Source organism: Hirundo rustica, chromosome 4, assembly GCF_015227805.2.
Source record: "Hirundo rustica isolate bHirRus1 chromosome 4, bHirRus1.pri.v3, whole genome shotgun sequence".
In the NCBI taxonomy this organism is placed as follows: Eukaryota; Metazoa; Chordata; class Aves; order Passeriformes; family Hirundinidae; genus Hirundo; species Hirundo rustica.
The window spans coordinates 1,078,124-1,099,157 of record NC_053453.1 but is presented as its reverse complement, the minus strand read 5'-3'; the positions used below and the strand labels follow the sequence as shown (position 1 = coordinate 1,099,157).

Below are 21,034 nucleotides of genomic sequence, written 5' to 3'. Positions count from 1 at the left end.
GGAAGGGGCGGTTTAAGGATTCCTTTGGGAAAAACGGATTGAAGGGAAAGGCGAAAGCGTGACAAAGCTCCTTGGCAAAGCTCAGCCCGCAGCTTTTACTGGATGGGGGAAAAAGGGAAACGAAAGCTGGGTTTGAGCCGCGTGGAAGGAAAAAGGGATGGAAAAAGGAGCTGAGCGTGGAGGTTGGGAAGGGGAGAGGACAAAAGGAATGAGGGAGATTGTCCCGCAGAATCCCGAGGTTCAGATGGATTCATCAAACTGAGCCCCTGCATCAACGGTTTAAAGGTTTTAAACCTTTAAATTAAAAAAAAAAAATAAATTAAATTCCAATTGAAGCGCTTCGCTAACAGTTTGACACAGGGTTCTGTGGGATTCGCTGTCGGCACAGAGTAATTCTCCCAGTGTCCCAGCTGTGAATGGAACAGGGATGGGGGCATTCCCGCAGGCTGGAATGCTGTGGGAGCAGGGAAAATAAAGCTGGAGTCGCTCCACGAGGGGTCAGCTCCCGTGGAGAGAATTGGAGGTTCCAGATACCCCAAAAACTCCGGGATTTTTCCCCCCCAAAATCCCTCTCCTCCCCTCGGGACACGGCAGCCCTCCCCTTCCTTGTCCCAGTTCCTGGAATCTTCTCAGGGGACCTCGACCTTCCATGGGGCCACCTCCAACCTGCTCCTGCTGTCACCACCCCCGGCCTTTTAGGGCCACCAAAGGATTTTTGGGATCCTTCCACCTCCTGTCCCAAATATCAGGCACAAATCCCCTCCCTGTCCCCATTCCCAGCTGGATTTCCTCTTTTTTTGGGAATATTTCCCAAACTCTCAGCACTGCCCCAGCCACCAGAACACCTGAGCTTCACCAAAGGTGGTGATGGGGCCGAACCCCAACGAAAAAACGCTCCCTCCACGGCTCAAAAGCGATTCCCTGATCCCAGAGGTGGAATTCCCGGAGCGGCAGGCAGCTCCGGACAGGAATTCCCACAGGATATAGGGCACTTCCCCCCCCCAGCGCTAATTAGGGTTGATGACTCTCCTGATGAGAGTTTGCTCTTCTCCTCCTCGGGACATCCTGCCAGCAGGAACCTCCCCACAAAGAAAAAAAAAAAACACCCCGGGGGGCGAATCCGAGGAATTCCCACAAAAAAAAAAAAAAAACACACCCGGGCTGAATCCAAGGAATTCCGTGCCAACCAAAAAAAAAAAAAAAAAAGACAACAAAAGAACCCTCTTTATTGGTATACAAAAAAAGCCGTTGGCGCAGAAGTTTACAGTCGGCGTTTTCTACTTCCAAAGTGCTTCCGCGAGGAAAAAGCCAGAGCGGGAGTGCGCCGTCCCAGCCGAAGCAGGCAGCTCGCGGCGTTCCCCGGATCAGGGAACCGGGATCTCCCGGCTAGGCGGGACGTCGGGCCCAAGTCGGGCCCGACTCAAACAGCAGCGGGGATAAAGCTCAAGACACCCAAGGCCGACAGAGAGGGGCTCTGCCGGCCCGAACTACGCAAGCAGGGGGAGGTTTTAGCGCGTCAAGCACGGCGCCCGGCTCCAGGCCGCTCCTCCGGCACCTCCAGCCATCGGAGGGGGACGGAAGTTCGGATTCCAGCCGAGCTCCGGACCCGTCAATACTCATCCTCATCATCGCCCTCCTCCTCCTCTCCCTCCGCCGAGTCCCTTCCCACCTCCTCGTAATCCTTCTCCAGGGCCGCCAGGTCCTCCCTGGCCTCGGAGAACTCCCCCTCCTCCATGCCCTCGCCCACGTACCAGTGCACGAACGCTCTCTTGGCGTACATCAGGTCGAACTTGTGGTCCAGGCGCGCCCAGGCCTCGGCGATGGCCGTGGTGTTGCTCAGCATGCAGACGGCGCGCTGCACCTTGGCCAGGTCCCCGCCGGGCACCGCGGTGGGCGGCTGGTAGTTGATGCCCACCTTGAAGCCGGTGGGGCACCAGTCCACGAACTGGATGGAGCGCCGCGTCTTGATGGCGGCGATGGCGGCGTTGACGTCCTTGGGCACCACGTCGCCGCGGTAGAGCAGGCAGCACGCCATGTACTTGCCGCGGCGCGGGTCGCACTTGACCATCTGGTTGGAGAACTCGAAGCAGGCGTTGGTGATCTCCGGCACGGAGAGCTGCTCGTGGTAGGCCTTCTCGGCCGAGACGATGGGCGCGTAGGTGGCCAGCGGGAAGTGGACGCGCGGGTAGGGCACCAGGTTGGTCTGGAACTCGATGAGGTCGACGTTGAGGGCGCCGTCGAAGCGCAGCGAGGCGGTGACGGAGGAGACGATCTGGCCGATGAGGCGGTTGAGGTTGGCGTAGGTGGGGCGCTCGATGTCCAGGTTGCGGCGGCAGATGTCGTAGATGGCCTCGTTGTCCACCATGAAGGAGCAGTCCGAGTGCTCCAGCGTGGTGTGGGTGGTCAGGATGGAGTTGTAGGGCTCCACCACCGCCGTGGAGACCTGCGGGGCCGGGTACACCGAGAATTCCAGCTTGGATTTCTTGCTGTACTCCACCGAGAGACGCTCCATCAGGAGCGAGGTGAAGCCGGAGCCGGTGCCTCCTCCGAAGCTGTGGAAGACCAGGAAGCCTTGGAGTCCGCTGCACTGGTCGGCCTGCAGCAGAACATCGGATATTTATCCCGGAAAAACTATCCCAAGCATGATGGATATTTGTCCCTGTAAGGACTGGGATAACTATCCCAAGAAAATGGATCTTTTTCCCTTTAAGGACTGGGATAACTATCCCAAGAATATTGGATACTTATCCCTGTAAGGACTGAGATAATTATCCCAAGAAAATGGATATGTATCCATTTAAGGACTGGGATAACGATCCCAAGAACACTGGATATTTATCCCTTGAAGGACTGGGATAACGATCCCTATAACACATATTTATCCATTTAAGGACTGGGATAACTATCCCAAGAAAATGGATCTTTTTCCCTTTAAGGACTGGGATAACTATCCCAAGAATATTGGATACTTATCCCTGTAAGGACTGAGATAATTATCCCAAGAAAATGGATAAGTGTCCATTTAAGGACTGGGATAACGATCCCAATAACAGATATTTATCTCTTTAATGACTGGGATAACTATCCCAAGAAAATGGATCTTTTTTCCCTTTAAGGACTGGGATAACAATCCCAAGAATATTGGATGTTTATCCCAAGAACTAGAAAATTATCCCAAGAAGATGGATACTTATCCCTGTAAGGACTGGGATAACTATCCCAAGAAAACGAATATGTATCTATTTAAGGACTGGGATAACAATCCCAATAATGGATATTTATCCTTTTAAGGACTGAGATAATGATCCCAATAATGGATATTTATCCATTTAAGGACTGGAATAACAATCATAAGAATATTGGATACTTATCCCTGTAAGGACTGGGATAACTATCCCAAGAACACTGGATATTTATCCATTTAAGGACTGGGATAACTATCCCAAGAAAATGAATCTTTTTTCCCTTTAAGGACTGGGATAACAATCCCAAGAATATTGGATATTTATCCCAAGATCTAGAAAATTATCCCAAGAAGATGGATATTTATCCCCGCAAGGATAAATATCCCTGGGATAACTATCCCAATATGGATATTTATCTCTTTAAGGACTGGGATAACTATCCCAAGAAAATGAATATGTATCTATTTAAGGACAGGGATAATGATCCCAAGAAAATGGATATTTATCCATTTAAGGACTAGGATAATTATCCCAATTATATATATTTATCTCTGTAAGGACTGGGATAACGATCCCAATAATGGATATTTATCCATTTAAGGACTGGGATAACGATCCCAATAATGGATATTTATCCATTTAAGGACTGGGATAACAATCCCAATAATGGACATTTATCCATTTGAGGACTGGGATAACGATTCTCAAGAAAATGGATATTTATCCATTTCAGGACTGGAATAACGAACCCAATAATGGACATTTATCCATTTGAGGACCGGGATAATGATTCTCAAGAAAATGGATATTTATCCATTTGAGGACCGGAATAACGATCCAAATAATGGAGATTTGTCTCTGTAGGGACTGGGATAACTATCCCAAGAAAATGGATACTTACCCATTTAAGGACTGGAATAACGATCCAAATAATGGATATTTATCCATTTAAGGACTGGGATAACTATCCCAAGAAAATTGATATTTATCCATTTAAGGACTGGGATAATTATCCCAATAATGGATATTAATCTATTTAAGGACTGGGATAATGATCCAAATAACGGATATTTATCCATTTCAGGACTGGGATAACAATCCCAATAATAGACATTCATCCATTTAAGAACTGTAATAATTATCCCAATAATGGATATTTATCCCTGTAAAGACTGGGATAATTATCCCAATGACGGATATTTATCCCTGTAAGGACTGGGATAACCATCCCAAGTAACACAGCACAAAATCCCGCTTAGACCACTCACCGATCCCCTTAAGCCCGGTTTTAACGATAATTCTCCGCTTTTAGGCCCAAACACACAAATCCAGGGGCTTTCCCGAGCCCCAAACCCAATCCCACCAGCAACAACAACCCTCGGACCTCACCTAAAAGACAATTTTTAAGACTTGCTTTACTTTAACGCTTCTACTCCGAAGCTTTGTCCAAAACGGCGCCGTTTCGGCCCAAAAAGTGGCGTTTTTTTTCCCCCCCTTTCCTCACCATTTTCCGGATCCTGCTGAGCACGGTGTCGATGATCTCCTTGCCGATGGTGTAGTGGCCGCGGGCGTAGTTGTTGGCAGCGTCCTCCTTGCCGCTGATGAGCTGCTCCGGGTGGAAGAGCCCGTGGTAGATCCCGGTCCGGATCTCATCTGCGCCAGGAGGAGAAATCAGCGGTGGAGCAGGACGCAAAGGAAGGATCCCGGAGTGCGGGGGAACCCAAAATCCATGGAATGTCCGGCAGGAGGTGGCGGAGTTGCGGGGATAACGGGAGGGATGGACTCACGGAGGGTAAGGTAGGTCCTAGCAGAATTCCATCTTGGCCCTACGCCTAACCCCGGAATCCCAAATTAATCCGGCTCCACGAGCCGGGACGCCGCAATTCCAGCGTTTTTGTGGGATTTCGGGTTACCACGGGCAGCTCGGAAAGCTCCGCCTCCATCCTCTGCTCTCCAGCACGGGGGGGACGCAGACAAAGCCCCTCCAGTGTTGGCATTTCCACCTGACTCAGCTCCAGAGGGTTTTTAAATCCACATCCCAACACATTCCATGATCTCCCGCCTCACTCGTTAAGCTCCCCAGGCAACGCCTTAACGAGGTGTCTGAAAATTAAGCAGGGCCCAAGCAAAAGTCTGGAATCCTTTAATTACAGCTAATGAGTCACATCCCAGACGGAAAGATAGGAGGAGAAGCCTGGGAGGCGGGGAGCAGGTCGGGTTTGGAGTCATTTCCAAAACAAAAATTATTAAAATTATTATTATTAATTATTATTTTCTAGGAAGGCACCCCAAATCGAGGTGCCACACAAACAAACGCCCAGAGATTCCCCAAGGGAGCCGGGAAGGGAATTGGGGAATCTTTTGGAAATCCACCAGGTCGGAAAAGACCCCCAAGATGAAGCTCTGGCCCAAACAGGCGCCACAAAACCACGGAACGCGCGGCGCCCCGCATCTGGCCACGGGACGGCGGAATTCCGGCCAGGAATTTATCTTCCCAAGGCTGGCAAATCCAGGGATCGCTTTCCACCCGCCGGAGGAGCCAAAGGGAGGGAACAAAGACAACCACAAGGGTTTGTCGCTCCTGGCCCCTTCGGAAGCGTAAATTTTGGGGATATTTAACCGGAGCAGAGGAGCGGGAGGGACGGAAACCCACGGGAAAAGGGTTGGGAATTACGGAGAAAAGACGGATCGAGGCAAAATCCCGTGGTTTTTTTTTTACCAATGACAGTGGGCTCCAGGTCTATGAACACTGCCCGGGGCACGTGTTTGCCGGACGCCGTCTCACAGAAGAAGGTCTCGAAGGAGGAATCCACCCGCTCGGAGCCGGGATCCGTGGATTCCGCCTGCTTGGAGCCGGGAATGGTCCCGTCGGCCTGGATGCCGTGCTCCAGGCAGTAGAGCTCCCAGCAGGCGTTGCCCATCTGCACCCCGGCCTGCCCGATGTGGATGGAAATGCACTCCCTCTGGAAAAGGGAAAAACGGGGAATTTCACGTGGAGATCCAGAACCCGCAGCTCTCCTCGGAGCCACGCTGGGGATGGTGATGGTGATGATGAGGGGAACAGGAGGTGTCCGCTGGGATCACACCGGGATCTGGACACGGCATTCCCGGGAAAGGAGGAAGGAAGGAGCTGCCGGCTCCGTGCTGGGGCAGGAAGCAGCTGAGCAGCTCCAGTCCACACATATCCCGATGGGACAGCAGCAACGGCTCCGGGCTCTTGACCCCGGAATAAAAAGCTCAGGGAAAAGCCGAGCTTGGAAAAGCTGAGCCAAGCTGGAGTCTCAGCGGGGAAGAGGCCGGGGAAAAGAGGGATTGCCCCGGGGCTGATTCCCGGGAGCGGCTCCCAGCCCGGCTTTATCCAGGTCATCTCCAGCAGCCTGGGATTCCAGGGAAGCTCCGCAGGGCCCGGCGTCTCCCGGGGCACTTCCCGGGATAATTGGCATCCGCCGCTTCCACCACGCCAAGATCAAAGCCAGGGCAGATCAGAGCTTCCCGCCCCAGATCCCAGAATCCCAATTATCGCCGTGCCCGGCGTGGGGCAGCGCTGCTTCCCAAGGGATCGCTGGGAAAGGGAGCTGATCCCAATATTTGTGCAGCTTGGGCTCAGGTCTCACCTCACCGAGCCAGGGTCTCCACAGGAAATCCCGGCTCGGAGAGGGGCGGTGGGAACAGCAGATCCCAAATCTCCAGGGAAGTGCACGAGCATCCAAAGCGCCCGGGGGTCTCCGGAAGATTCCGGCGGGACATCCCGGGGCACCAACCACAGGCACGGCAGGGAAATGATCCAAGGAAACTTCTCCAGCTCCTTGTGGACGTGCCAAGGTTTCCCCGTCCCTCAAGCAACTCCGGAGGCCACCGGAGAGCCAGGAGAGGCCAGGGCAGGACTGGATGATCCCTGGGACACGGGGACACCAAGCCAGAGCTGCCTAAACAGCCCCAAATCCCGGAGCGGGACAAGCCCACGGGTCTGCGGAGGATGTGGGATCAGGGATTGTCGGGATCGTCAGGATTATTGGGATCAGAGGCTGCTGGCATCAGGGATTGGTGGGATTGTCAGGATTATTGGGATCAGAGGCTGCTGGCATCAGGGATTGTCGGGATCAGGGATTGTCGGGATCATCAGGATTGTTGGGATCAGAGGCTGCTGGCATCAGGGATTGTCGAGATCGTCAGGATTATTGGGATCAGAGGCTGCTGGCATCAGGGATTGGTGGGATCAAGGACTGTCATGATCCCATTTCTGCTGGGATCAGCGACTGTCAGGATAAGGACCTGCTGCGATCCCATTCCTGCTGGGATGCGGGATAAGGAGCTGATGGGATCAGGGATTATCGGGATCACATTCCTGCTGGGATCAAGGAGCTCCTGGGATCCCATTCCTGCCAGGATCCAGAATTGTCAGGATCTCATTCCTGCCGGGATCGGAGACTGTCAGGATCCCATTCTTTTTGGGATCAGGGACTGTCACGGTCCCGTTCCTGCTGGGATCAGGGACTGTCAGGATCCCGTTTCTGCCAGGATCTGGGGTTGTCAGGATCAGGGACTCTTGGAATCTCGTTCCTGTCGGGACCCTGTTCCTGACGGGATCTGGGGTTGTCAGGATCCAGGACTGTCAGGATCCCAGTCTTGTCAGAATCCTGTTCCTGCTGAGATCAGGGACTGTCAGAATCCTGTTCCCGCTGGGATCAGGGACTGTCATGGTCCCATTCCCGATGGGATCTGGGACTGTCAGGATCCCGTTCCTGTTGAGATCCCATTCCTGCCGGGATCAGGGCTTGTGATGGTCCTGTTCCCACTGGGAACAGTGACTGTCAGGATCCCAGGCTGTCAGGATCCCATTCTTGTCGGGATCCCATTCCTGCCGGGATCTGGGACTGTCACGATCCCATTCCCGCTGGGATCAGGAACTGTCGGGATCCCATTCCTGTCAGGATCAAGGACTGTTGGGATCCCATTCCCGCTGGGATCATGGACTGTCAGGATCCCATTCCTGTTGGGATCCCATTCCTGCCGGGATCATGGACTGTCGGGATCCTGTTCCCGCCAGGATCAGGGACTGTCGGGATCCCATTCCCACCAGAATCCCATTCCTGCCAGGATCAGAGACTGTCAGGATCCCATTCCTGCCGGGATCATGGACTGCCATGGTCCCATTCCCTCTGGGATCCCATTCCTGCCAGGATCATGAACTGTCGTGTTCCCATTCCCACCGGGATCATGGACCGTCAGGATCCCATTCCCTCTGGGATCCCATTCCCACCGGGATCATGGACTGCCACGGTCCCATTCCCTCTGGGATCCCATTCCCTCTGGGATCATGGACTGCCACGGTCCCATTCCCTCTGGGATCCCATTCCCGCCGGGATCATGGACTGCCACGGTCCCATTCCCTCTGGGACCCCTCTGTCCCAGCTGCCCTCGGCGCTATGTGGGCAATGCCGCCCGCCCCGGCCCAGCCCCGCCGGCAGCGTGGTTGCAATAATTCCCCATCCCACTTTTCCGTGCTCAGCTTCCCAGCGCTTCCCAGGGACAGCTGCTCCCTCCCAAATCCCCGCTCCCAGCACCTGCCGCGCCGGGAGCGCTGGAATTCGCAGCCCAGAGCTCAGGGAACGAGAACAAAGGAAAGAAAAAAGGGAAAAAAAAAAAAAAATCAAATTTTAAAAAGTGGGAGCTGCTGTAAGGAAAAATAAAATCAAAAAGCGCAGCGGTTTATTGGAGGTTTTCCCCTCCTCTAAAATATTCCAGAGGTGGGTTTTTTGTTTTTTTTTTTTTGGGATCTTCCCAACATTTGCATCCAGCCGAACCAGACTCCGGCTACAGGCAGCCTGTTGCTGTCCAGCTGATTTTCCCATTGGGAGCACCGCGTAAATATTTAACGCTTTTACAGCCGGGCCAGACCAGAAATCCGCAGATTAAAGGGAAAAAAAGTTCAAAGCCAAATCCCTGGGAGACGCTTTGAAGTTTCGCTCCCTTTTGCAACCAGATTTTTTTTTTTTTTTTTTTCCCCCAACAAGTTGCTTTTTTGCATCCAAAAAAAAAAAGGGGGGGAAAAAAAAAAAAATTCCAGTTGGCATCCTCTTTCCCAAAAAGTTTCAGCTGGATCAGCCAGAAATAATCAGGATTGCAGATCTTTTAGGGTTGTGGGTTTTTTTAAGTCCCCAGCTCAATTCACTTCATTTTCCCAGCTGCAAAAGTTTTGGAGCAGGGATTGAATGGAAAAAAAAAAAAAAAAAAAAAATCCATGGAAAAGAGGGATTTTTTTTTTTTTTTTTTAAATCTATTTAATATCTAATCCCAAGGGTTTAGAGCAGACAAAGGCAACATGGCAGCTCATTCCTAAGGAAAAAAAAAAAAATTAAAAATAATTAAAAAATAAACCTGAAGTTTGTGCTTGCTCGCGGCGTTAAAATTTTGGGGAAAAGCGGGGAGGCAGCGGGATGAAAAATTTAAAATTTTAATCCGTAATTCAGTTTGGGAAAGACACGCTGGTCCTATACACACCAAAAAAAAAAAAAAAAAAAAAAAAAAATCACAATAATTATAATAATTCCCAACTTTTAGAAAACTTTCCAAGTCTCCAGACCCCAACTCGGGAGCTGCAGGGGGAAAAGCACCGAGAGGCCGCTGCGAGAATTCCAAGCTCATCCCTGGTTTTTCCCTTATAAGGAGCAAAGCCTGAATGGATAACCCCGAACGAGCGATTCCACCGAAGCCGCTCGAAATTCAAATCCCCCCACGGGAGGAAAAAGAGGGGGAGAAAAGGGAATTTTGAGCTCGGAAAGCTCGGGAAAGGGAAGAAAAAAAAAAAAAAATTTAAAAAAATGCGGGAAAATTGGGAATTTAACGCTCTTACCATGGTGAGGCTGGGGAAGATCGGAGCAAAGCAGCTGCTGCCGCCGCCTCTCCCTGCAACTTTATATCCCAGGAAATCCTGACTCCACCTGAATTTAAAGGAGTTTCTCCGGGCTTAAAGGAGCAGAGCTCATTTTCCTTCCGTCTCTCCTCCCAAAAATTTTTTTAAAAATCGGGAGTAAATCCTGCCCCATCTTGCAGGAATTCTCGGATTAATGTGATTTTTTTTTTTTTTTTTTTTTTTTTTTAAGGCGGGGTAAAAAAGTTGATTTTTGAAGCGCGGGGTTGGTTTAAAAAAAATAAAAAACAAAAATAAAAATCGACAAGGAAAAGCTGGAAAAGTTTCGTGTGTTCCCAGGAAATTCACTTTATCCAGCAGGAACAATCCGCCTTTATCCTTATCCACGGAGCCGCCGCCGCCGTTGGTTTTGTCGATTTTTAGCCAAAACCCTGCGATTTTTGGGTTGGTTTTTTTTTCCCGTATTATCCACGGTTTCACGGGAATCTGCACCTCTGGGATATTCAGCCCCTCTGGATTCCTTGTTTTTCCCTCCTGCCGAGGAGTGGGAATCGCTTTTGGCCCCGTTCCTGCCGGATTTTCCTGATCCCCTCATTCACCTCCTCACCTCCCGTTGAAAAATTCCCAATTTTTTCTTCGATTCGTCCCCAATTCCAACGGCTCTGGGATTGGGGGGAGACGAGGACGTCCCAAACGGGAGCTGGGATTTTTCCCTTTTTTCAGCATTTTCGGGATTTTCTTTCCTTACTGGGCCCAGTTTGGGGTTTCCCAGTATAAAACCCACGGCGGGAAACTGGAGCTGAATCCATGGATTGGGTGGGATTTGGAGCTGGGAACGTGGGAGGATGGGATTCGAGCCTTGAGAAGAGGAAGAGCTTCCAACTCACGGAATTTGGGGCGGGAACGCGAAGATTCGGGGAATTTTTACCCTCGGAGGCGTCCCCAAGCCTTTCCCGGTTTTAGTGGTTGATTTGGGCAACGCCAAATCCAAAATTTTGGGGTTTTTTTGGGAAATGAGAAGGAAAAGAGGAAATTTTTGGAATTGGCAGAGAGAAACTTCCTGGGATTTCAGCTTTTCCAGAGGAGAAAACGAGGAATTTCTGTGGTTTCTTCACTAAATGATGGATTTCTGGGCAACCCCAAATCCAAAATTTTGGGGTTTTTTGGGAAATGAGAAGGAAAGGAGGGAAATTCTTGAACTGGTGGTGACAAGAAAGTAAAATTTCCTGGGATTTCGGCTTTTCTGGCAGAGAAAACAAGGAATTTCAGTGGTTTCTTCACTAAATGATGGATTTCTGGGCAACCCCAAGTCCAAAATTTTGCAAGTTTTTTTGGGAAAAGAGGGAATTTCTGGAACTGGCAGAGAGAAAAACTTCCTGGGATTTCAGCTTTTCTGGAAAAAAAAAGAGGAATTTCAGTGGTTTCTTTACTAAATGATGGATTTCTGGGCACCCCCAAATCCAGAATTCTGGGGTTTTTGGGAGGGAAATGAGAAGGAAAAGAGGGAATTTCTGGAACTGGTGGCGGCAGAGAGAAAAACTTCCTGGGATTTCACCTTTTCTGAAGAAAAAAACAAGGAATTTCAATGGATTCTTCACTAAATGATGGATTTCTGGGCAAACCCAAGTCAAAAATTCTGGGTGTATTTTTGGGAAAAGAGGGAATTTCTGGAACTGGTGGTGGCAGAGAGAAAAACTTCCTGGGATTTCGGCTTTTCCAGAGGAGAAAACAAGGAATTTCTGTGGTTTCTTCACTAAATGATGGATTTCTGGTCAACCCCAAATCCAGAATTTTGGGGTTTTTGGGAGGGAAATGAGAAGGAAAAGAGGGAATTGCTGGAACTGGTGGTGGCAAGAAAGTAAAATTTCCTGGGATTTCAGCTTTTCTGGTGGAGAAAACAAGGAATTTCAGTGGTTTCTTCACTAAATGATGGATTTCTGGGCAACCCCAAATCCAAAATTTTGGGGATTTTAGGGAAATGAGAAGGAAAAGAGGGAATTTCTGGAACTTGTGGCGGCAGAGAGAAAAACTTCCTGGGATTTCGGCTTTTCTGAAGAAAAAAACAAGGAATTTCAATGGATTCTTCACTAAATGATGGATTTCTGGGCAACACCAAGTCCAAAATTTTGGGGTTTTTTTGGGAAAAGAGGGAATTTCTGGAACTGGTGGTGGCAGAGAGAAAAACTTCCTGGGATTTCAGCTCCAGGCCGGATTTAGAACGGAATCAAGCGGAGACGACCCCCGCATCCGAGGACTTTTTATAGCCGGAGCTCACAGCTGCTGCCTCCTTCCCACTCCCGCATCCCAAATATCCAAAAAGATTCCGGCCTTGGGGAGAGAAAAATTTTTCGTTTCATGTTAATTTTTTTTTATTTTTAATTTTTGTTTTGGCAGGAAAATAAAAAATTGGAAGGGGGGAAAAAAATTCCCTTTGCTTCACAGATTTTTTTTTTCCTCTTGTCGGCCCGGAAAAAAAAATAAATTGGGATTCAGGCGCTTCCAAACTCCGCAATTCCAGTAATTTGTTCCCAGGTTTAATTGTTCGCCTGCTTAAATCCACTTAAATTTATGAATTTCCCTAAAATCACCTTCCGGCCTCTCGTTATTCCTTTTTATTTTATTCCCGGGAAGGGAATCTGCCGATTTTCCGCACCTTCTTCCCCACCCAAAGGAGTTTGTTGTCTTTTCAAGGGAATTCCATGATGGAAAATTCCCAGGGATCTTCAACCTTGAGTTTATTTTTCCAGCTCCACTTCCCAAGGGAAATTCACTTCTTGATCCTTGGGATATTCACTTACTTTGTTGATTTATTTTTTTGTTGATTTTTTTTTGCTGATTTTTGTGCTGATTTTTTTTTCCCAATTTTTTTTCCCCAATTTTTGCCAGTATTTTGCTGATTTTAGAAATATCCAGGTGAAAATGGGATTGGAAATATCCATGTAAAAATGGGATTGGGAATATCCATGTAAAAATGGGATGGGAAAATATCCATGTAAAAATGGGTTTTGGAATATCCACATAAAATGGGATTGGAAATATCCACGTAAAAATGGGTTTTGGAAATATCCATGTGAAAATGGACTGGGAATATCCATGTAAAAATGGGATTTGGAATATCCATGTAAAATGGAATTGGAAATATCCAGATAAATATGGGATGGGAATATCCATGTAAAAACGGGATTGAAAATATCCATGTAAAAATGGGATTTGGAAATATCCACATAAAATGGGATTGGAAATATCCATGTAAAAATGGGATTGGGAATATCCATGTAAAAATGGGATTGGGAACATCCATGTTAAAACGGGATTGGGAATATCAATGTAAAAATAGGAATTGAAAATATCCATGTATAAAAGGGATTGGGAATATCCATGTGAAAACAATATTGGGAATATCCACGTAAAAATGGGATTGGAAATATCCAAGCAAAATGGGATTGGCAATATCCACGTGAAAATGGGATTTGGAATATCCATGTAAAAATGGGATTTGGGATATCCAAGCAGAATGGGATTGGCAATATCCACATAAAAATGGGATTGGGAATATCCATGTAAAAATGGGATTGGGAACATCCACGTTAAAACGGGATTGGGAATATCCATGTAAAAATAGGAATTGAAAATATCCATGTATAAAAGGGATTGGGAATATCCATGTAAAAATAGGAATTGAAAATATCCATGTATAAAAGGGATTGGGAATATCCATGTGAAAACAAGATTGGGAATAACCACATAAAAATGGGATTGGAAATATCCAAGCAAAATGGGATTGGCAATATCCACGTAAAAATGGGATTTGGAATATCCATGTAAAAATGGGATTGGGAATATCCAAGTGAAAACAGGATTGAGAATATCCATGTAAAAATGGGATTTGGGATATCCAAGCAAAATGGGATTGGCAATATCCACATAAAAATGGGATTGGGAATATCCATGTAAAAATGGGATTGGGAATATCCATGTGAAAACCGGATTGAAAATATTTATGTGAAAATGTGATTGGAAATATCCACGTATAAAAGGGATTGGGAACATACACGTAAAAAACGGGATTTGGTCTACCCAAGCAATAGTGGGATTGGGAATATCCATGTAAACACAGGATTGGAAATATCCACGTAAAAATAAGATTTGGAATATCCACATAAAATGGGATTGGAAATATCCACGTAAAAATGGGATTTGGAAATATCCATGTGAAAACAGGATTGGGAATATCCATGTAAAAATGGGATTTAGGTTATCCAAGCAAAATGGGATTGGCAATATCCACGTAAAAATGGGATTGGGAATACCCAACAAGAATGGGATTGGGAACATCCATGTAAAACTGGGATAGGGAATATCCAAGTGAAAACAGGATTGGGAATATCCATGTAAAAATGGGATTTGGGATATCCAAGCAAAATGGGATTGGCAATATCCACATAAAAATGGGATTGGGAATATCCATGTGAAAACCGGATTGAAAATATTTATGTGAAAATGTGATTGGAAATATCCATGTATAAAAGGGATTGGGAACATACACGTAAAAAATGGGATTTGGTCTACCCAGGCAGTAGTGGGATTGGGAATATCCATGTAAACACAGGATTGCAAATATCCACGTAAAAATAAGATTTGGAATATCCACATAAAATGGGATTGGAAATATCCATGTGAATATGGGATGGGAATATCCATGTGAAAATGGGGTTGGAAGTATCAATGTAAAAAGGGGATTGGGAATATCCATGTAAAAACGGGATTGCAAATATCCACGTAAAAATGGGATTTGGAAATATCCATGTGAAAACAGGATTGGGAATATCCATGTAAAAATGGGATTTAGGATATCTAAGCAAAATGGGATTGGCAATATCCACGTAAAAATGGGATTGGGAATACCCAACAAGAATGGGATTGGGAGCATCCATGTAAAAATGGGAATGGAAATATCCACATAAAAATGGGATTTGGAATACCCAGCAAGAATGGGATTGGGAGCATCCATGTAAAAATGGGATTGGGAATATCCACATAAAATGGGATTGGGAATATCCATGTAAAAATAGGATTGGAACTCTCCACGTAAAAATGGGATTGGAAATATCCTACAAGAATGGGATTGGGAATAGCCAAGCAATAATGGGATTGGCAATATCCATGTAAAAATGGGACTGGCAATATCCACGTAAAAATGGGATTGGCAATATCCATGTAAAAATGGGACTGGCAATATCCACGTAAAAATGGGACTGGCAATATCCACGTAAAAATGGGATTGGGAACATCCATGTAAAAACGAGATTGGAAAATCTCTGTCCAATTTAGGCCCGGTTTAACCCAGCTTTAAGAACTCCAGGGAATGAAGCTGTGCCAGGGAAGGCTGAGGTTGGATTTTAGGACAATTCCTTCCCCCAGAGAGAACGGGCACATTCCCAAGGCTGCTCCAGGAGCGTTTGGACGCTCCCAGGGATGCACAGGGTGGGATTTTGGGAATGTCTGTGCAGGAATTGGATTGGATGACCCTTGTGTGTCCATTCCGGCTCAGGATATTCCATGATTCCGTGATCCTACAGCTCCATCCTTCCCTTCAGCCTTTTCTCCTCCCTGGACATAAGTCCAGCACCTGGAGGGGAGCGACAGCTTCACCAGATCCAAAGGAGGGAAAACCGGAAAAATTCTGGAGGAGAAACAGCTCCTTCCTAAAAAAATGGGATCCAAGAGGGAGCAACAGCTTCACCTTGTCCAAAAAGAGAGAAAAAAACCAGCAAAATTCTGGAGAAACAGCTCCTTCCTAAAAAAATGGGATCCAAAGGAGCAACAGCTTCACCTCGTCCAAAAGGGGGAAAAATCAGTAAAATTCTGGAGGAGGAACAGCTCCTTCCTAAGAAAAACAGGGATCCAAGAGGGAGTAACAGCTTCACCTCGTCCAAAATGGGAAAAATCAGAAAAACTCTGGAGGAGAAACAGCTCATTCCTAAAATAACGGGATCCAAGAGGGAGCAACAGCTTCACCTTGTCCAAAAATGGGAAAAACCAGCAAAATTCTGGAGGAGAAACAGCTCATTCCTAAAAAAATGGGATCCAAAGTAGCGACAGCCTCACCTCATCCAAAAGAGGGGAAAAATCAGCAAAAATCTGGAGGAGAAACAGCTCCTTCCTAAGGAAAACAGGGATCCAAGAGGGAGCAACAGCCTCACCTCATCAAAAATGGGAAAAATCAGAAAAATTCTGGAGCAGAAACAGCTCCTTCCTAAAAAAAAGGGATCCAAAGGAGTAACAGCTTCACCTCGTCCAAAAGACGGAAAAATCAGAAAAATTCTGGAGAAAGAGTTCCTTCCTAAAAGAAAAAAAAAAGGGATCCAAAGGAGTAACAGCCTCACCAGATCCAAAAGATGGAAAAATTCAGCAGAATTCTGGAGGAGAAACAGCTCCTTCCTAAGAAAAACAGGGATCCAAGATGGAGCAACAGCCTCACCTCATCCAAAAATGGGAAAAATCAGCAAAATTCTGGAGGAGAAACTGCTCCTTCCTAAAAAAATGGGATCCAAAGTAGCGACAGCCTCACCTCGTCCAAAAATGGGAAAAATCAGCAAAATTCAGGAGAAAGAGTTTCTTCCTAAAAAAAAAAAAAAAAAAGGAGATCCAAGAGAGAGTAACAGCTTCACCTTGTCCAAAAGAGAGAAAAAAATCAGAAAAATTCTAGAGGAGAAACAGCTCCTTCCTGAAAAAAAGGGATCCAAAGGAGCAACAGCTTCACCGGATCCAAAAGAGGGAAAACCGGAAAAATTCTGGAGGAGAAACAGTGCCTTCCTAAAAAAATGGGATCCAAGAGGGAGCAACAGCTTCACCTTGTCCAAAAAGAGAGAAAAAAACCAGCAAAATTCTGGAGAAACAGCTCCTTCCTAAAAAAATGGGATCCAAGAGGGAGCAACAGCTTCACCTCGTCCAAAAATGGGAAAAATCAGAAAAATTCTGGAGAAACAGCTCCTTCCTGAAAAAAAGGGATCCAAAGGAGTAACAGCTTCAGCTCGTCCAAAAATGGGAAAAATCAGAAAAATTCTGGAGGAGGAACAGCTCCTTCCTAAAAAAAAGGACCAAAGGAGCAACAGCCTCACCTCGTCCAAAAGAGGGGAAAATCAGAAAAATTTTGGAGAAGAATCAGCTCCTTCCTAAAAAAAAGGGATCCAAGAGGGAGCAACAGCTTCACCTCATCAAAAATGGGGAAAATCAGAAAAATTCTGGAGGAGAAACAGCTCCCTCCTAAAAAAAAAAAAAAAAAAATGGGATGAAGAGGGAGCAACAGCCTCACCTCGTCTAAAAGACGGAAAAAATCAGCAAAATTCTGGAGGAGAAACAGCTCCTTCCTAAAAAAATGGGATCCAAAGGAGCAACTGCTTCACCTCGTCCGAAAGAGAAAAAAATCAGCCAAATTTTGGAGTTTAGGCTGCAATGCAAGATGTAACCAAAAGTAAATATTCTGTCACCATCCGTTAAAAACCAGTCAGAATGCTTTCGTTATTTCTTCCATGAGATAAAGAAACCTCCTCCCTGCAGGGGAATCTGCTGTTCATGGGCCGTCAAGGCTCGGTGCGTGCCTGAGACAATTCCATCGTGCCAGGGGAGGAGCTCGGCATTCCCGGCTGGATAAAAGCTGGGATTGGGAACAGCAGCACAGCCTGTGTGCGCTGCATTGCCAGAGGAGAACCCGACCCAGCTCAGCACCACTGGAGCTCCAGAGGGAAACTTCACCCTGCTCCAGGATCATTGCTCCGACAGAGCCACACCCGGCGCTGCAGGAGGAGTTATTGGGGCTGCTCCCAACACCCCAAACGGCGTCCTGCTCTCACGCCATCAATATTTTAGTTTTTATTATTTTTATCTGAATTTTCCTACTAAAATAATGTTATTCCCACCCTCATATCTCTGCCTGAGAGCCCTGCTCCCAACAGCGTCCTGTTCTCACTCCCTCAATATTTTATTTTTTATTATTTTTACACATTTTTATTTGAATTTTCTTAGTAAAAATCTGTTACTCCCATCCCCGTATCTCTGCCTGAGAGCCCTGCTCCCAACCATCGTCCTGTTCTTACTCCATCAATATTTTATGTTTTATTATTTTATCTGAATTTCCCTACTAAAAATCGTCACTCCCATCCCCATATCTCTATCTGAAAGCCCTGCTCCCAACACCCCAGAGTTCTGTTCTCACTCCCTCAATGTTTTATTTTTTATTATTTCCACACATTTTTATTTGAATTTTCCTAGTAAAAATCTGTTACTCCCATCCCCATATCTCTGCCTGAGCCCTGCTCCCAACAGCGTCCTGTTCTCACTCCCTCAATATTTTATTTTTTATTATTTTTATTTGATTTTTCCTGCTAAAAAACATCACTCCCATCCCCGTATCTCTGCCTGAGAGCCCTGCTCCCAACACCCCAAACACCATCCTGCTCTCACTCCCTCAATATTTTATTTTTTATTATTTTTATCTGAATTTCCCTACTAAAAAACTATCACTCCCATCCCCATATCTCTGCCTGAGAGCCCTGCTCCCAACACCCCAAACAGCGTCCTGCTCTCACCCTCTCATTGTTTTATTTTTTGTTATTTTTATCTGAATTTCCCTACTAAAAAACGTTATTCCCATCCTCATATCTTTGCCTGAAAGCCCTGCTCTCAACAGCGTCCTGTTCTCACTCCATCAATATTTTATTTTTTATTATTTTATCTGAATTTCCCTACTAAAAATCATCACTCCCATCCCTGTATCTCTGCCTGAGAGCCCTGCTCCCAAAACCCCAAACACCGTCCTGTTCTCACTCCCTCAATATTTTATTTTTTATTATTTCTACACATTTTATTTGAATTTTCCTAGTAAAGAACTGTTACTCCCATCCCCATATCTCTGCCTGAGAGCCCTGCTCTCAACATCATCCTGTTCTCACTCCCTCAATATTATATTTTATATTATTTCTACACATTTTTATTTGAATTTTCCTACTAAAGAACCGTCACTCCCACCCCCGCATCTCTGCCTGAGAGCCCCTGAATTCCAGAATCGTAACAATTCCGAGGGAGTGGGGTTTTTATTTTCCGTTCCAAGGCAGGCTCCTGCCTTCCTCGGCAGGAACTTCCCGAACCCAGACAACATCTCCCTCCTGAAAGAAAGGAGATCCGAAAGGACCAGGAACAGCGCTGGAGCTCTGTCCTGGTTTGGGACAAATTTGGGAGAAAACCCCTGTATAGGATCTCTCTAAGGAAGCAAACCCAAGTGGCCCCTCCTTCCAACCGGTCCGAAAAAACCCCTCTTTGGAGAAAAGTGGAAAAAACTATTTTACTTAAATGAAGTGCATACAAGTATAAAGAATGAATAACATGAAACAATAAAACCTCTCCTTCTGAAGCGAGATGGCAAATTGAGAAAGTCCTTGCCGTGGGTGTAGCTCGGCTCTCTCTCAGTCTCTCCTCAGTCCCAGTCCCTCCGGCGCTGCTGGAAAATGCCGAGGTCCAGGCCCCGGTGGGCCGCAGGTGCAGCCCCCAGTGCTCCCCTGGGTTTTCAGTCCAGAGCAGGTTTAAACAGTTCCAAGAAAAAGGAAAAAAAACAGTCCAGGGAACTTCTCTGCCCTAGCTAGCTGAAACGAACTAAAAGCAAAAAGATCTCTGTGCTGCTGCAGTCTCTCCAAGCTTTTGCCGAACACGCTGTCCGCAGAAGAATGTGGAGGAGTCAGGCAGTTTTCTCAAAACAAACTCCGCGCTTCTCCTTGCTCTTAGAACCAGTCTTAAAGGCACAGGACTCAATATACAGCACAAACAGAACAGACAACTGGGGATACAAACGTCATAAAGTTACCCTAGGACAAGATCCCATCCTCCGACCCGCTTCCTGACCTCCCAAAGGATGATTTCAGCAGAGAAGGTTTCCCAGGAGAATCTCCCAAAATCTGCGAGGTGTTCTCCTGATGGAGAAAGCATTCCCGAATTCCATGGCTCGCTGCTCCAGGCAGGACCCAGAGCCGAATGCAAGGAACAGGAGTGTCCTAGGGTAACTTAATGATGCTTGTATCATTGTCTGCTCTGTTTGTGCTGTATATTGAGTTTTGTGCCTTTAAGACTGGTTCTAAGAGCAAGGAGAAGCGCGGAGTTTGTTTTGAGAAAACTGCCTGACTCCTCCACATTCTTCTCCGGACGGGGTGTTCGGCGGAGGCTTGGAGAGACTGCAGGACAGAGATCTTGTTTTGCTTTTAGTTAGTTTCAGCTAGGAGGGCAGAGAAATTCCCTGGACTGTTTTTCCCTTTTTCTTGGAACTGTTTAAACCTGCTCTGGACTGAAAACCCAGGGGAGCACTGGGGGCTGCACCTGCGGCCCACCGGGGCCTGGACCTCGGCATTTTCCAGCAGCGCCGGAGGGACTGGGACTGAGGAGAGACTGAGAGAGAGCCGAGCTACACCCACGGCAAGGACTTTCTCAATTTGCCATCTCACTCCAGAACAAGAGGTTTTATTGTTACATATTATTCATTCTTTATACTTGTATGCACTTCATTTAAATAAAACAGTTTTTTCCACTTTTCTCCAAAGAGGTTTTTTTTTTTTTTTTACCGGACCAGTTGGAGGTAGGGGCCACTTGGGTTTGCTTCCTTAGAGGGATCCTATACAGGGGTTTTCTCCCAAATTTGTCCCAAACCAGGACAAGGAGGTTTGGAAACTTCTCCGGTCTCCAGGAGGACACGGCGATTCGGCAGCGGCCGGTGCAGGAATCGGGACACGGCGCAGGCAGCGGCCGAGGAGGACTGGGAAGGAGGGAAGGGATTGGGCCGGTGGGGATAAAACGGACGAACGTCCGCGAGCAGCCAAAACAAACGAAAACGTCGAGCGAGGCGACGCAGCTTTGCTGAAGGGTTCGGGTTTGAAGCCAAGTGGAAACGTTCATAAAAAGAGCAGGATTAATTCCCTTTCCTTTGGCATCGCTCCCA

The 21,034-nt window shown here is 46.9% G+C and overlaps 1 protein-coding gene across 1 annotated transcript; it reads right to left on the bottom strand.

The window, feature by feature from the left end:
- Positions 1-592: 592 nt before the first annotated feature.
- TUBAL3 (tubulin alpha like 3) lies at positions 593-10,086 on the bottom strand. The gene is made up of 4 exons (XM_040061947.2): positions 10,039-10,086; positions 5,905-6,148; positions 4,690-4,838; positions 593-2,596 (listed from the first exon to the last, which is right to left on the bottom strand). Exons 1-4 carry the CDS (start codon positions 10,039-10,041, stop codon positions 1,610-1,612), a joined length of 1,383 nt encoding a protein of 460 aa, XP_039917881.1. The 5' UTR covers positions 10,042-10,086; the 3' UTR covers positions 593-1,609.
- Between the last annotated feature and the right edge of the window lie 10,948 nt (positions 10,087-21,034).